This window comes from Mustela erminea, chromosome 10, assembly GCF_009829155.1.
Source record: "Mustela erminea isolate mMusErm1 chromosome 10, mMusErm1.Pri, whole genome shotgun sequence".
Classification (NCBI taxonomy): domain Eukaryota; kingdom Metazoa; phylum Chordata; class Mammalia; order Carnivora; family Mustelidae; genus Mustela; species Mustela erminea.
The window spans coordinates 97,389,621-97,404,444 of record NC_045623.1 but is presented as its reverse complement, the minus strand read 5'-3'; the positions used below and the strand labels follow the sequence as shown (position 1 = coordinate 97,404,444).

Here is a 14,824-nt window from a genome sequence, read left to right as displayed (position 1 = left end):
CTGGCCCGCCATCTGTTTTTATAAATAAAGTTTTATTGGAACATAGCCATGTCTACCCTTTCACATACTGTCTTTGGCTACTTTCACACCATATCGGCAGAGCCGTGATGGTTACAGTAGAGACCTTATCTATACTCTATAAAGGCTAAGAAACCTCTTTACTGTAGGTTTGCTGGATAAACTACGTGGTGTCTAGTTAAAGCTGGATTTCAGAGAAGCAACAAGTCATACTTTAGTGTAAGCATGTCCCAGGTATTGCATAGGACATACATATATGAAAACATTATTTGTTGTTTGTCTGAAAGTCGAATTTAATTGGGCAGCCTGTATTTTTATTTGCTAAATTTGGCAACCCCAACTGTCTAGCTTTTATAGAAAATGCTTGCCAAGCCCTGCTCTAAATAAATCAGAAGATCCTGGAGAGTTTTAAGTGGGATTCGCATTTCCTTTCCTATTTGACAAAGAGGGACTGGGCTTCTATTTGGGAAGTGGATGGAGGCAGGACGGTATTCTGGAGGGCGGGCGTGGGGGAGCTCCTTCCCCTCAGTAGGGCAGATGGGTCTTCTGGGGCCTGAAGAGGTGGCTTCATGGCCAAAGGCCACGGAAGGGTAGACTAGTGCTGCCTTTCTGTGTCTATAGGGTCAGAAACCTGGGATGCAGTTGGAGCCGGGGAATGAGGGAGGCAGTGGGGGTGTTCTGTAAAGATCTGGGCGGGGGTGGTGGGTGGGGGAGAAGAGCAGCCTAGGGACTTTGCCAAAACCTAAATGTCAGCATTCCAGTTTTGTCTTGATGTGTGGAGAAAAAAAGGCTTCAATTACCAGGAGGTGAGAGTATGTTATCTGCCCCCTCCCATCCACCCCTCCCCCCTTCCTTCCTTTCTTCCTTCCTTCTTCCCCCTCCTTTTCTGGAGGCAGTGGTGGATATGATGCACACGTTTCTTGCCTAATTTCTTCTTCCGTCTTCTAAAGAAATGGGTCAGGCAGCAGATCGGCCACTTGGCCGTAGCCCCGCTGGTCCCGCTCCCATAGCCGAGCATCTCAGCACCGCAGCTGACAGCTCCTCCCACCTCTCCACAAAAAAACAGTCTTCTGAACAGTGGGGGTCCTCAAACAACTGCCCACTCCCCCCCCAACCCCCGCCCGTGGCAAATCCAACTTGTAATCCTCTAGTGCCTCCCTTGTTTCCACAGCATGAGCTCCCGGGGCCCTGGACCCCACCCCCTCAGGGCAGCGCCACCCCCTCCAGTCCCTGGGGGACACAGGTGTGCCCCCGCTTCAGTTCTGACAGCTTAGCACGCAGCTCAGTCTTGGGGAAAACAGAACCCAGAAATGGATCGGGGCCTTTTTTGCAGGGGAGATACCCTAGTGGCGCTTCTCCCTTCTTGCAGATTATGTTTGAGTTACAGGATGTGCCGTCCATCCTGCTGGCCGACCAGCTGGAGATGTCCCTGTACGCCTCCGGCCTCCTGACCGGCGTGGTCGTGGATTCCGGCTACGGCCTGACCCGCGTGCAGCCCTTCCACCTGGGCCGCCCCTTGCGGTCCTGCGGCAAGACGCTGGAGTTCGCAGGCCAGGATCTGTCGGCCTATCTCTTCAAGAGCCTCTTCAAGGAGGATTGTAATCGCCACAACCTGTTTCAGCTGGAGACGGTGGCCACCACCCAGATGAGCAAGTGCTACGTGCCCCAGAATCTGGCGGAGGCCCTGGACTTCCGCCAGAGCCTGCCGAGCGGCTCGGATGAAAACAACACCTACCAGCTTCCCGACGGCACCCCAGTGGAGCTGACCCCCATGCAGCGGCTGGCCCCCGAGATGTTCTTCAGCCCCCAGGTGTTCGACCTACAAGGGCCCGGCATCTCCCAGGCCGTGGTGGAGGCCATCCTGGCCTGCGAGGCGGCCGTGCACCCGCTGCTCACCTCCCACGTGATGGCCTGCGGGGGCAACACCCTGTACCCCGGCTTCACCAAGCGCCTGTACAAGGAGCTGATTGCAGAGCATTTCTCTTCCACCAAGGCCGCCATGTGGGTGGGTTCCAACAGGAACTTCAGCGTCTGGCTCGGAGCGTCCGTTGTGGCCCATCTGTCTTCCTACAAGTCCGAGTGGGTGACCAAAGAGGAGTACGAAGAGAGTCGGCGGCTGTGACCTGTCGGCAGCTCCAGGGACCCGGCCCCCCGTCCCCAGGGCTCGGGGCATTAATTTCCAGTGACAGGGTCTGGGGTTAGCCGTTAGCTGGCTTTGGAATTCCAAGCTCATGAGGGTGTTTTTTTTAGGTTCTAGGGTTTTATCTTGTTTCAAGAGTGGGATCCAGCCTAGATGGGGACAGGGAAGACCTCCGGGGACGGTGTCTCCAGGGGCTGGTCTGTCAGTTGGAGCGGAGTGGCCAGTGATCATCTTCAAATCGCCACTTACTTTTCGCTGGTGTCTTCTGTAGGCTGTCCTGTTCTCAGTTCAGCAGGTTTTAACCGGGGCGGGAGAGATGGGACCTTCTGCTGGGGTCCCCGTTATTTTTGACTAGGAGTTGGGGGGTGGGATAGGAGAGATGAAGTTTTTCTAGTTTTACTCATTCTCTCTGGCCAGGGAGAAATTGCTGTAGGTGAGCCCAAGGGGCAGCCCTCCCGTGGCCAGGGCCTTGTTTTGTATCTGCAAATAAACAACTTCTTTGGAACCGTGCTGGATTCTGTCATGGATGGCGGTGGGGGTGCGGTGGGGGGGAGACTGTCTCGAGGGGAGATGCAGAGTGTGAGGACATGAGGACCAGCGTGGGTCTGGGGCAGCCTCTGGGGACGCACTGGGCAGGATGGACAAGGGCCCAGAGTGCCCTGCTCTTCCTCGGCCGCAGTCTCTCTCTTAATCCCAGCTCTTTCAATATTCCGTTAAAGTGTGAGTTTCTACTGGTGTGATATTTATTTGGTAGATATTGGAGGGACTGTGGGGAGAAAGATACCAGAGGTTTCCGGTTTCAAGGAGATTGCAGTCCACTGTGGGGACATGGGCAGTAGATAAGGAAATCTATTTGAGGCGTGAAGAATGAAATAAGGAATGCACCGAGGTCACTTGCTCTGGGGGATGGGGGCTGTCTACTTTCGATGGCGTAGCCTGAGAGGAAACCGCTGGGGACCACGGGTGGTGGGTCACCGCCCCCTCCTTCCTGGACACACTGTGAGGTTATACTTACCAGCACCCCACTGTAGTTAGGTAGGGTCAAGTGACCATGCGGTAGGTGCTGGCCAGTTTAGTGAATGCCTGACCCTTAAAATAGCCCTATCAGCCTGCAGGGTGTGGAGGATCTAATGGGGGGAGGGCAGAGCTGCAAATGGAAGGAGGCTGAATGACTGGCTGGAGCATAGATCCCTCCCCCTCCCCAAGCCCCACCCAGCCCTACTGCACTGCACTGGGACATGACGAAACATCTGCCATGTCCCCCCACTGAGATTTGGGGGTAATTTGTTACAGTAGCTGTTTTGCAAACCCTGACTAATATGCAGAGAGAACTAACTATTTAACAAGTTTTTTTTTTTTCTGGTAAGTGGCGAAAGTGGGGTTGGAATCATCTGGGTTCTCAACCAGTATGACTGCTTCTTAACTAGGCTCTCGGTTCCCTAATGTTAATGGAATAAAGAGTACAGTGGGCAGGAGATTGCAGCCCAAGGAACCATGAGGTTCCAGACACAGGAGGGGGAGTTTGAAGGCCACAGTCCAGCTCATGTTTTCTTTGTCACATGAGCCATACTGTCTCAGCTACAGCGTTATCCCTAAACTTGAGACACCAGTGGTCCCCAGAAGGGGAAGTGGGACCTGTAGTAGAACAATTCAGAACCAGCTTGGCCTGGGCCCCAGGAGTTCTGTCAGATTTGAGTTACAGGTGGCCCTATCATTAGCTAAGCTACCTTGGGCAAGTTGCTTAACCTCTCTTGAGTCTGCTGGGCATAAAATAGGGAATAATATTTGTTTCCTCAGGGATTTGGGGTTAAGGATGAGCTAAGATGAAGAAAGGGAAGTCTCTTTTTGTTTGTTTATTTTTTGGCTTAAAAAATATTTTATTTATTTATTTGCTAGAGAATGGGGGAGAGAGTGAGAGAAAGCACAAGCAGGGGGAACAGCAGAGGGAGAGGGAGAAGCAGACTCATCACTGAGCAGGGAACCCAATGTGGGGGCTCCATCCCAGGACCCTGGGATCATGACCTGAACCGAAGGCAGATGCTTAAACGACTGAGACACCCAGGCGCCCCGAGAAGTCCCTTTGAAAACTAGAAGATGTTATTGAGATAGGAGAGGTGACTTTAAATTTTATAATTTGATATTGCATTCCTCTTAATCAGGAGTATGAATAACAATGGCAGTCATCAGTCACCGTGCATTACAAATGGAGTCACATTCAGTCCTCACATACATACTGTGATATTTGTCCCCGTTTACACATAAGAAAACCAAAGTTGAGTGATGTGAAGCTCTTGCTCAAGTTCACACTCAAGGTTAGGCTAATAAAGGATTGACACAGTTAGGAATAGATTCAGCATTTCTAGAAAACTAGGCTAGAAGTGGCTGAAACATATGGGGATTTCTTTGTCTGATGTGACAAGCAGGCAGTCCTGAAGAACAGAGGTATGTCTGTATCATCAAGGACCCTTTCTGTCTTCCAGTTTTTCCAGTTTTAGTGTGTTATCTCATGAGCACAAAATGACTGCAGCAGCTCCATACATCACATATATAGCCCCTGCTCGAAAAGGAAGGGTGAAAGGAGTGTGCCATCTAGTCGATCTCTTTATAATAGGAAAGTCTTAACTAGCAGACTTCTGCTTAAGACCTAGGGCATCTGTCCTTTCACAGAGAAGGGATTTGAACGTAGGTCCATCCATACCCATGTGGTTCTCCACAGTGCCAAACTGCCATCCCAGTTTTCTGGGCCCTGTTAGACCTGTTGGCTTGAGAAATGAAAATGTGTGATTTTTTCAGGCATGAGTGAAAGCTGCTTTTGGGTGGCAATCAAGTGTTGACATACTGAGTAGTAATCTTTGTGCTCCAAACTGGTTTATCTGTATGCTCCTGAGCTTTAAAAGGCAGAAGGGGAGAAACTCAGAAATGAGTATGAGGAGAAGAGGGATCTGGAGAAGAGATGGGCAAGGGGTATTTTTTTTTTTTCCTTATTTAGCTCTGGGCAACTGTCATCAGGACTCTTTTCTCATTTTATTTCTGAATGTAACATTTAACCTTTCTGTTCAAGCATCAAATCTGGCTGCCTGGTGTATAATTACGAACTTTTCTTCGCTTTCTCTCCCCCCTCCCCCACCCCGAAAGCTTTTAAAACTCCCTCGCTGGGTACCATCTTTCTCCTCCGACTCTCCAATTAAATTAAAAATAGCAGCTCTGTGGGGCTGTGCAGGGCCATCAACCTAACGTGGATCTGCTGGCATGCCAGGCCTGGTAGGGCGGCGAGTGGTGCCCAGAAGATGCCTGCCGGCTCCAGCATGGCCTAGCAGCTGCTCAGAGCTGGGGGAAGCTTCTCCTCCACAAGGGGTCTGAGGCAGCCTGCCAGGGGCAGCCAGGTGCAGGAGGGTGGGAGGCAGGGTCTTGGCAGCTGGGGTGGGGCTGGTGGAGGGGACAAAGAGAAGGGTCCTGAGGTGGGCTGTTCCTGGCTGTGAGGGTACAGTCCTGCCAGTTTCTGCTGCCAAGGCTGGGGGCTTGAGACCTTTGGGTTTGGGTTTGGGTGGAGTTTGGATGCCCAAGTTCCCTGAGGTCACCCGGTAGAAGCATTAGGTTCTGGTGATGTGGAGGACAAAAGGAATACCTGTATCCTCCTGGCCCTAAGAGACACTGTCATTGCCTCTTCCACCTCTGGGTCCCCGTCCTTTAGAGAAGCAGATGGTGACATGGATGAGGACTCAGACTCCGAAGCCAGACTGTCTGGGTTGGCGTTCCTGCTGGGCTGCTTTCTGGCTCTGTTGCCTTTGGGGAGGATACTTAACCCCCTGTGCCTCAGTTCTCCCATCTGTAAGACGGACCTGGTGAAGAGGTCCCTCAGGGTGTTTTTGATGCTTATCATGTGAGTTAACACGTACAGCTTTGCAGGTGCCAGACACATGGGGCATCTAGTATTATTGTACATTATTATTATAACTGTTATTATTTCTATCAACCAGCTCTATCAACCAAGTCCTCAGGCAAGAACCTGGCTCTTCTGTTTATTTTTGCTTGCTCACATGCAGGAAGTTGCTAGTGATACCAAATGGATAAAACACTGTAAAGTGCTAGCTTACTTTCCAGGGGGACATGTTTGCAGGGCAATTTCTTGTCTGAGTGATGGAGCAGAATCACATTCTGTCACCGAGTGGCTGGCTACAGGGAGAGGCAGTTGCCAGAGGGGTCTTCCATAGGAAGGGATTCCTGAGATGATTCTGGCTGAGGAGCAGGACTTAGCAAATGCTGTTCCTTTTGTTTGGAATGCTTGTCTCTGCAACCAGCCCCATAGCTGTCTTTGACAACCAGGTATCTGGGGTTAAATAGACAGGGCACTTAGAATGGCTGGAGAATGAGGGCAGTAGGTAGTGGGGACAGGTGGAGGGAGGTGGGGCCAGTTCTTGAAGGACACTGATTGTCACACCAAGGAGTGAAGGCTTCAGAACTGTAAGCAGAATCATGACATCACTTGGATTGGAGCTCTGGGTATAGCTTGGAGAATGGCCTAGAGAGGGAAGAGACCAGAGCAATCACATCAATCAGGAAAACACTCATTCTATTAGACTCTAGGCTAAAGGTTCTGTGCCATCCAGACCCTGGTCCACTCTGATGCTTTAGACTGGGGACAGAGTATGGGTGGTACTTGGGAGGTGGCTGTGGGTTTGAGGGACCATCAGATCTTCCATCCTGTCATCTGGCAGCTGTCTGGTAGCTGTCAGTTTTAGAACACTGAGACCTGCGTGGTAGTGGGAGAGGCAGCCTGGGGTGCAGGACACGGGAGAGTGGTCTCCAAGGTGAGAGGCTGAGTTGGATTCCTGTGCAGGGCAAGAGTGTGCCCTGCCAGGGGAAAAAGAGAGAGACAGAGAGAGAGAGAGAGAGAGCCCTGCCGGGGTGCCTGGGTGGCTCAGTAGGTTAAGCCTCTGCCTTTGGCTCAGGTCACGTTCTCAGGGTCGGTCCTGGGATAGAGCCCTGCATAGGGCTCTCTGCTCAGCAGGGAGCCTGCTTCCCCCTCTCTCTGCCTGCCTCTGCCTACTTGTGACCTCTCTCTGTCAAATAAATAAATAAATAAATAAATAAATAAATAAATAGATAAAATCTTAAGAGAGAGGGCGGGCCCTACCTCATCCAGGAGTCTGTGCTGGGCTGTGTTCTTCTTCAGCAATGCAAATGCTGGACAGCTCCTGGGGCTTCTCACTTTCTCCCGCTTTCTTCTCCATCCCAGAGCCAACAATTGCCTCTAACAGAGGAAGCTGGTTGACCAGCGGGGAGCTCAGCTCTGGGAGTCAGACTCTGGGCTTGACTCTGTTTCCCACCACATGCTGTATCACCTGGGGCAAAGAACTGCCCTCTCTGGTTCCAGGCCTTATCTATAAAGAGATAATTATAGTATCCTACCTCACCAGGCTGATATGGGGCTTAAAGTCACTTACCCATTCAATGAATATTTATTAGGCACCTACCTTGTTCTGAGAGCCCTTTTCTAGGATCTGTTAAATAGAGGAATATTTATAAAGTGGCTTAGCACAGTGCCTGGCACATAGTAGGTGCTCAGTAAGGGTTAAGTTTCTCCCTGCGTCCCTGCTCTGCAACAAAAAACCGGGATTAAGGACTCTTGGAGCTATCAACCAATCCTTGTCTTCACAAAGCACGCCCTGAAGCCCTAGCCTGCTGCCAGCTAAGATGCCTTTTCATCCTGTCCTTTTGATGAACTTTTGCACTAAGATGTTAGGATCTTGATATACAACCCCTCCCAGGCATCTTTGGCTTCTTAAAGAGGCCCTAAAATCAGAGTGTGAAAGGTGGGTCCAACTCTTTTCTGTAATTAAGACAGAGTTCACTGGACTCACCCAAATTCAGGCCACTTCCTTGGACCCTCGAATATTGTCTCCCTCCAGGGAGAGAATCATGCTTAACCTAGCAAGGGCAAACACTGAGAAGGTTGAAGACACAGATTCATTTCGATGAGCCTTCTGGAACCCCGGCCGGGGGCTCGCCGCTGCCCAAGATAGACCTGATTCCCACGGCCCCTGGATTCCATGAGGAGTGGACACCACCCGAGTGAGGTGGGAAGCAGGTGATAGCCACCTCTTCTGTGACCCTGCACTCAGGGAGGTCGCTGTCTTCACCCAGCCCTCTGGGCCAGCAAACCAGGCTCCTGGAGGAGGTGTGTGAGCCCGAGGCATGGCTCCCGTAGGAGACATTCAGCTGGGGGAGGGAGTTGGCCGTAATCCGTGTTTAATTTCTCCAGGGCCTCCATTATAAATTCCATAACTCTACCAGTCAAAACATGACTAATTCCTGGGACTGCAGCCCCCACCTGGGAGCCGAAAGCCCTGTGCTACTTTTGCTGCCTTTTATCACCACTAATAAAGGCTTGGCAGTCAGAATTTAGCTGCTGTGGGTGGTTTCCTTGTGCACGTGGGCTCCTCCCTTCCCCCCACAGGGTCGTTATAGAGTAAGTGCTTGCTTGCTGGGCTGCTTTTCGACCAGCTCTGTAATATTCCCAGCCTGAAAAGCTGGGGCCACGGTATTCAGGGTTAATTGGGCCTTTGATGATTCTGACAAGGGCAGGACTGCTGAGTGATTTATGGAGGAAAGAATGGGTTCATTGAAAGTAAATAGAGCAGAATTGCAGGTGTGATGTTTCACCCACCGAGGGAAGACTCAGTGTCCTTCCCCCACCCCGCCTAACAGTCCTTGGGAGAGAGCCAGGTAGGCAGTGGACCTCTGCATGACCCCACTTCACCCCTGCTAACTGTGCACCCCTGGGCAGGTTACTCAGCCTTGCTGAGCCTGTGCCCTCGTGGGGAAGTTGGTTCCAGCCAGCCCTATCTTCTGTAGGGTTTTGTGAGTTTGCACTTAGCGAAGTGCTTGGCCCACCTGGAGGCTGGCCAGGGCTGCAAGGATCCCCTCCGGTCCTGTCATGTTATCTAACACCTTAGTCATTCCGTATTCATTATGAAGTTTCTCCCACAGGTCTTGCTAAGGTATTAGTTTGTTGTGTTTGCAATAAACAACCAGCTTTGCTTTCACCTCTCTAAAAATAGTGCCCGTTTCCAACTGCCTGGCCTTGGAGTTGAGGTGGTCTCACTGCAGGTGGGAAACGGTGGACCACAGAGCCTTTGCCACAGGGAGTTCGGGGTGGGGGTGGGTTTGGTGCACTGGGTGGAGCTGGTGGGCACTGGGGCCTGGCCCTGCCTGGGAAGAGAAGGGTGGGATAGTCAAGGGCCAAGGACCTGGGGATGATCATAGAGTCCTAGGTGAGCCCTAGGAGCAAGGCATTGCATATGAAGGCTGAAGCGGAGGTTCCAGAGACCAGCGTCTTCGCCCGGGCTCTGTCACGTTCTAACGTGTGACCTCAGGCTGAAGCTCAGTGCTTCTGAGCTTCAAACTTGCATCTGTAAATTGAGGGTACTAACAGTATCTACCTCATGGTGTAGAGCAGGCTATGGGAGCTACTGTCCTCCCAAGTGCTTAGCACAGTGCCTGGCACTTAGTCTAATGGTCGTTGGCACCAACAGCCCCTGCTGCTCTGAGGTCACTGGCCGTACTGGAGGCTGTGGGTTTTCTGCCGCATATCAGTGTCTCACCAGAGGTAGACAGGCCCCTCAGGAAGACCTGGGTTCCTCCAGAACAGCACATCCTCGACCCCGCACCGAGCAGGCTGGCTTCTCCAAGCTAGCTCTTCTCCTGCTCCCACCTCCCCAGAGGTGGGTAATAGCTTTAATGTGGAAGTCTCTTGCCTTCTAGCTTCTGGGGATTTGCGTCAAAAGAGAGAGCGTCAATGTCAGCCAAGGACACCTGTAAGGGAAACTGTTGACCTGGTGGCCAAGACTTTGGAATTCAGATTTACCTCGACGATGAATCAGAGTAGCAATAAACCACCTTCTTGTGGTCTCCGACTCAAGATCGCCCCGGAGCAGCCACTTCTCCCCTACTCAGCATCGACTCACCCTGCCTAGGCTCTCATCTCTCACCTGCGTTGCTGGGAACCCCTCCCACCTGCTTGACTCCCACTCTGCCTCCATTTGGTTTCTTTTCCAAGCTACTTCTGGCCGGAGGGAGCCTGCTCAAAGTGCTGTCACATGGTGTTCTGCTGCAAATCTCTCCCCTGGTGCCCATCGCACCCAGAGTGAAAGCCAAGATCCCCACTGTGTCCCACAAGGCCCTGCCTGTGAGACCCAGACTCCTCCTCTCCCTGCCCACTGGCCTCCCCGGTGGTCCCCCGTCTGGCCAGGTGTGCTTCTGCCCAGACTTTGGCCTTGCTGTTTCCTCTGCCTGGAGCACCGTCCCCAGACGTCTGCCGCCTCCTTCTGCTTCCGTTCTCCTCAAACACCATCTTACTACAGGCGATATGACTTCCCTGACCTCCACACCCTCTCTCTTTCCTCTCCCTGCTTTATTTTTCAAAAGACAGCTTTGTCTCTCCATGAGAATGTAAGCAGCGTGAAGGCAGGAGTCTGTGTTCTGTGCACTGCACTAACCCCAGGGTCTTCAACGGTGCCTGCACATAGTACCTGCCCAGTAAATGTTTGTCGAATGACTGAACGATTTACTGGGCAGGTACTATGTGCAGGCACCATTGAAGACCCTGGGGTTAGTGCAGTGCACAGAACACAGACTCCTGCCTTCACGCAGCTTACATTCTCATGGAGAAGACAAAGCTGTCTTTTGAAAAATAAAGCAGGGAGAGGAAAGAGAGAGGAAACAGAGAATAGTCTGCTAGCTCTTCGTTCTCTCCTGAGGACCAAGCAAAAGCGTGTGGTTCCAGTACCCTGCAGGATACTCCCACAAGCTGTTTGTCGAATTTTCTGGCCTGGCGTTAAATACTGGCCTGGGCTTGGGAGTCCATTTATTGAACTGGCTTTCAAGGAGCTCTGAAAGCTTGTCACCTGTAAGGTTTTTGTATTTAGGGAGCTGCCTGAGAGAGTTTTCTGTGGCGGGGAGATGGACCTGATTGTAGAGCTAGGGAGGAAGCCCAGAGAAGTGAGGACAGGCTCAGGGTTCCCTCTTATTAGTAGCAGAGCAAGGTCCCCATCGGGTCATCTTGTTTAACAACCCTGGCTTCTGCTTACTGAGCACATACTCTGTCTTACCTGCCGGAGAGTCGCAGATGAGCGGTTTCCATGAGGGGCTCACTGTCCAGACCCTCAATTTCACTGTCTGAGTTTTTCATCCCCAATTTTACTATTATTATTAATTATTATTTCATTATTTTTCTCACCAGAGCACATACCCTCCCCAATGTCGGTCACCCGGCCACCCCATCTCTCCCCCCACACCCCCCCCAGCAACCCTCAGTTTGCTTTCTGAGATTAAGAGTTTCTTATGGTTTGTATCCCTCTCTGGTTCCAAAATCTATTATTTAAGGCTCCACAACCTTCCTCCCAAATGCTGGAATGTTCCAGGCACACCCTCCATGTAAATGTCCCCTGCCTTCCCCTGCCCCTCTTCCTCTCGCTTCGGTCTGGCTCAAAATGCCATCCCCTGCCACAGTCTCTGTGTCCCCGGCCCTCCCATGCAATGAGTTGGGGGCAATACCTTTGCTTCTTTGATATTTTGGGGAGGCCAAACTGTGGCTCCTGGGGTCCAGGGAACTTAGCTCAAAATCCAGGGGCAATAGCCACGCTGAGTGGAGACCTGGGGTGTGTGTTTAGGTGGGAGACCCAGGTTTCAAGTCAGGGTCCACTTGGAGCAATGGTGGTCTCACTTAGAAATGAGGGGAGACAAGAAGACATAACGGGGCCTAGCACATGAGGCACCCATTACAGCGCCTGGCTCTGTAGGTGTTCAGGGCAAAGCTCGTACAGACGTGCTCTCTGCAGCCAGAGGGCCTGGGTTTAAATCCTAACTCTGTTGCCCTCCAGCACAGTGACTTTGGATAAGTCACCTGAACCCACCTGAGTTAATGCCTGCCTGGCGGGGCTTGGGGGTCACTCAGCCAGAGCCTACAGGATGCCCATGGGCACAAGTGTTTCCTGGAATAAACCTGTGGTCTCACCATTGCTATGGCTAGGGGGAAAGACTAGACTGTTACAGGAGGAAACAGAAGAGGCAAATTCTCTTCCTAATTCATAGACAGGGAAACTGAGGTCCAGACACTCCCAGACCTGTCCTCGCCGCTCAGTGCCTCTGTCTCCTCTGCCTGCGCCACCCACCCCCAGGACTGGAGGACAGTAGGGGCTCTGTGGCAGTGTCCCGCCTTCCCCAAGGGTCACCTCCCAGGGAGTGTCTGTGGGGGACGTGTAGCTGACTCCCCATCCTGATCCCCACTTAAGGAGCTCAGACTCTGGTCCCATCGAGCCCGCTCCTCTCCCCATTAAACAAGAAAAAATGTCTTGGATACGCCTTTGCCACAGCCAGTCCTAATCTGCAAACCCTGTAATTCTCTGAAAGGGAGAAGTGGGGAGAAAAAGCACCTAAGCAGTCTCTCCGACTCCTGGGCCAAGATTTAGTGATGGGAGCTGTAGCGAGGTCTCGCATTACTGAGCCTTCATTACTTTTACAAAATATGTTCCGGTGGGTTCACCCGCAGCTATAAAGCGCCGTCGTAAATAATTAAACTCCACTTGTCAAGAGGTGGTTGGCGAACCGCGCCGCCGTGCAGGGGCGCGCTGGGCTGGGAGGCGGAGTTCTGGGACCCGGCTGGGGCGTCTGACCCCCGTGACCTTGGGCAGGTGGCTTCCTCTACTGGGGCCTTGGCCTCCCCACAGGCAGGTGAGGAGGTTGGAGCAGCCAGCCTCCAAAGCTTCCGCAGGCTCTTACAGTCAAAGCTGCTCACCTGCAGTGCGTGTGCATTTCAGCGAGGGCGGTTCCGGGACCCCCAGTCCTGCCTCCTTCTGTGTATCCTTCCGTCTACCCAAAGTCCAAGTGCTGTTGGGCCCCTGGGGAGCAGGTAGTCGTGGCTCAGGTACCTCTACCCTTTCAAATCTCACCGTCCGGTAGAGGAAACCCTCTGGGAAACTGAGCACGACCCTCGGGAGGCCCAGACCCCTGCGGAAGCAGAGGGGAGGGCCCAGGAAGGCTTCCTGGAGGAGATCTTGTTGAGCCCAGCCTGAGAGAATGCGTAGGAGTCGGAAGAGGGAGGCCATTCCAGGTGGAGGGAATGGCCCGTGCAGAGGTGCAGAGGAGAGCCCAGGAACTCAAAAGCTGGCCCGCAGTTCTGTCAAGAGCCACAGGGACCCAGGATGGTAGGTGCGGGATAAAGCGGACCGGGGCCTTGAATGCCTAGCAGAGGGGTGTGTCCTGACCTCGAAGGGGGAGGAGTGTCCGTGGTTCTGAGCTTCAGTCGGTGGCACGGTACTGGGCACAGCTGTTCGAGTTTAGGCCCGTTCTAGTCCCTGAGAGACAGTTGGCCCTGACAAACCCCACTACCTTCCCCCACGTTATCACCTGAACATTTCCTGAGTGCATCGCTACCCTCTCTGTGCCTCCCCAGCAAGCCAAGCACCCATGGCAGGCAGAGCCACCTCGCCAAGGGAGCTGGTGGAAGAACCCCAACCCAGAACCTCAGGGAAAGGCAGGTACCCCACCCGTCTCCCTTGGTAGAGGGGGGACACTCAGAACTCTCAAGAGCTCCTCATCTCCAGCCCCCTCTTGGCCTTTTCCAACCGCTTTTACACTAGAGGTGGGAAATCAGCCAAAGGTGGCAAGGCTGGTTCTCACCGGGCCTCTTGTAAATCCTGCTTGGGTGGTCTCTGCACCTCAGCTGGAAATGCAGGCATGTTTGGGAACTATTGTCTCTGAGTGCCATCTGAACGGACACCAAAATAGCTCCATCTTCACATCTACTTCCCTTCAAACATAACTTGAGCATTCCTACCTCAGGACCTTTGCACATACGGCTCTCTCTTCCTCTGCCTGAATATCTGTCCTCAGATTCCTGCATGGCTGAGGCCTCATGATGACCTTGGATATGTCCCCTGGTCCTGCACTTCCCCTCCCCAGCTGATGGTATCCACAGTCTAGCCTGCAGGGTTTGATTAAGACACCATCAGACAATGGGACATCTGAAAGGAACTGAGGTAGTGTGGACTGCAGAGCTCTGTCCACCTGTTTGATGCAGATGGCTAAGGTATTTGCTGGTCAGAATGGCGTGAGCCATCCTGCCCAGCTTTCCCTGGGTTCTCTCCTGCCCTGATGGGTCCAGAGCTGGATGGAGATGCTCAGACCCCCTAAGAGAATGAAAAGGCTGGGGTGGGGGGTGCAGGTTAAGTGTGACTATTGTAACAGAAAGAAGCAAGGAGGTGTGACCTGGGCAGGTGACAAGGAGCTGTTGACTGCTTCCCTGCCCAGGGAGAGGCCATGGAGATCCCTGAGACGGCTCAGGAATGAGAGGAGAGCCCGCCGTGAGCAGGGATGGTGGATGCTGGCGGAGGTGAGGAGAAGTGGATCTTTACCCAGGGGAGAGCCAGCTGTCACAAGAGGCTGGACTGCAGGGGGCCTGCTCCGACCTGAGACGGAATTGCAGGGAGGAGGTGGGGCCCGCAGTGCCTGGGACATGTGGGAGGTGCAGCGGAGGAAGCCAGCCTAGATGCTGGAGAATGGGACGGAGACGCGGTTTCTCAGGGGCTCTGGCCCTGGTCTCAGTTTCCCTCGAGCTAAGATGGGGGCCTAAGGGCCTGGAACTCTCACACCAGACATTTTCCTTTG

The 14,824-nt window shown here is 52.8% G+C and overlaps 1 protein-coding gene across 1 annotated transcript in view; it reads left to right on the top strand.

The window, feature by feature from the left end:
- Nucleotides 1-2,647, top strand: part of ACTL8 (actin like 8) — a 61,483-nt gene extending 58,836 nt beyond the window's left edge. The window contains exon 3 of the mRNA XM_032302979.1: nucleotides 1,388-2,647. Within this exon, the coding sequence (XP_032158870.1) occupies nucleotides 1,388-2,140 (753 nt within the window). The 3' untranslated portion in view covers nucleotides 2,141-2,647. The remainder of the gene's footprint in view (nucleotides 1-1,387) is intronic.
- The last annotated feature ends 12,177 nt before the right edge of the window (nucleotides 2,648-14,824 follow it).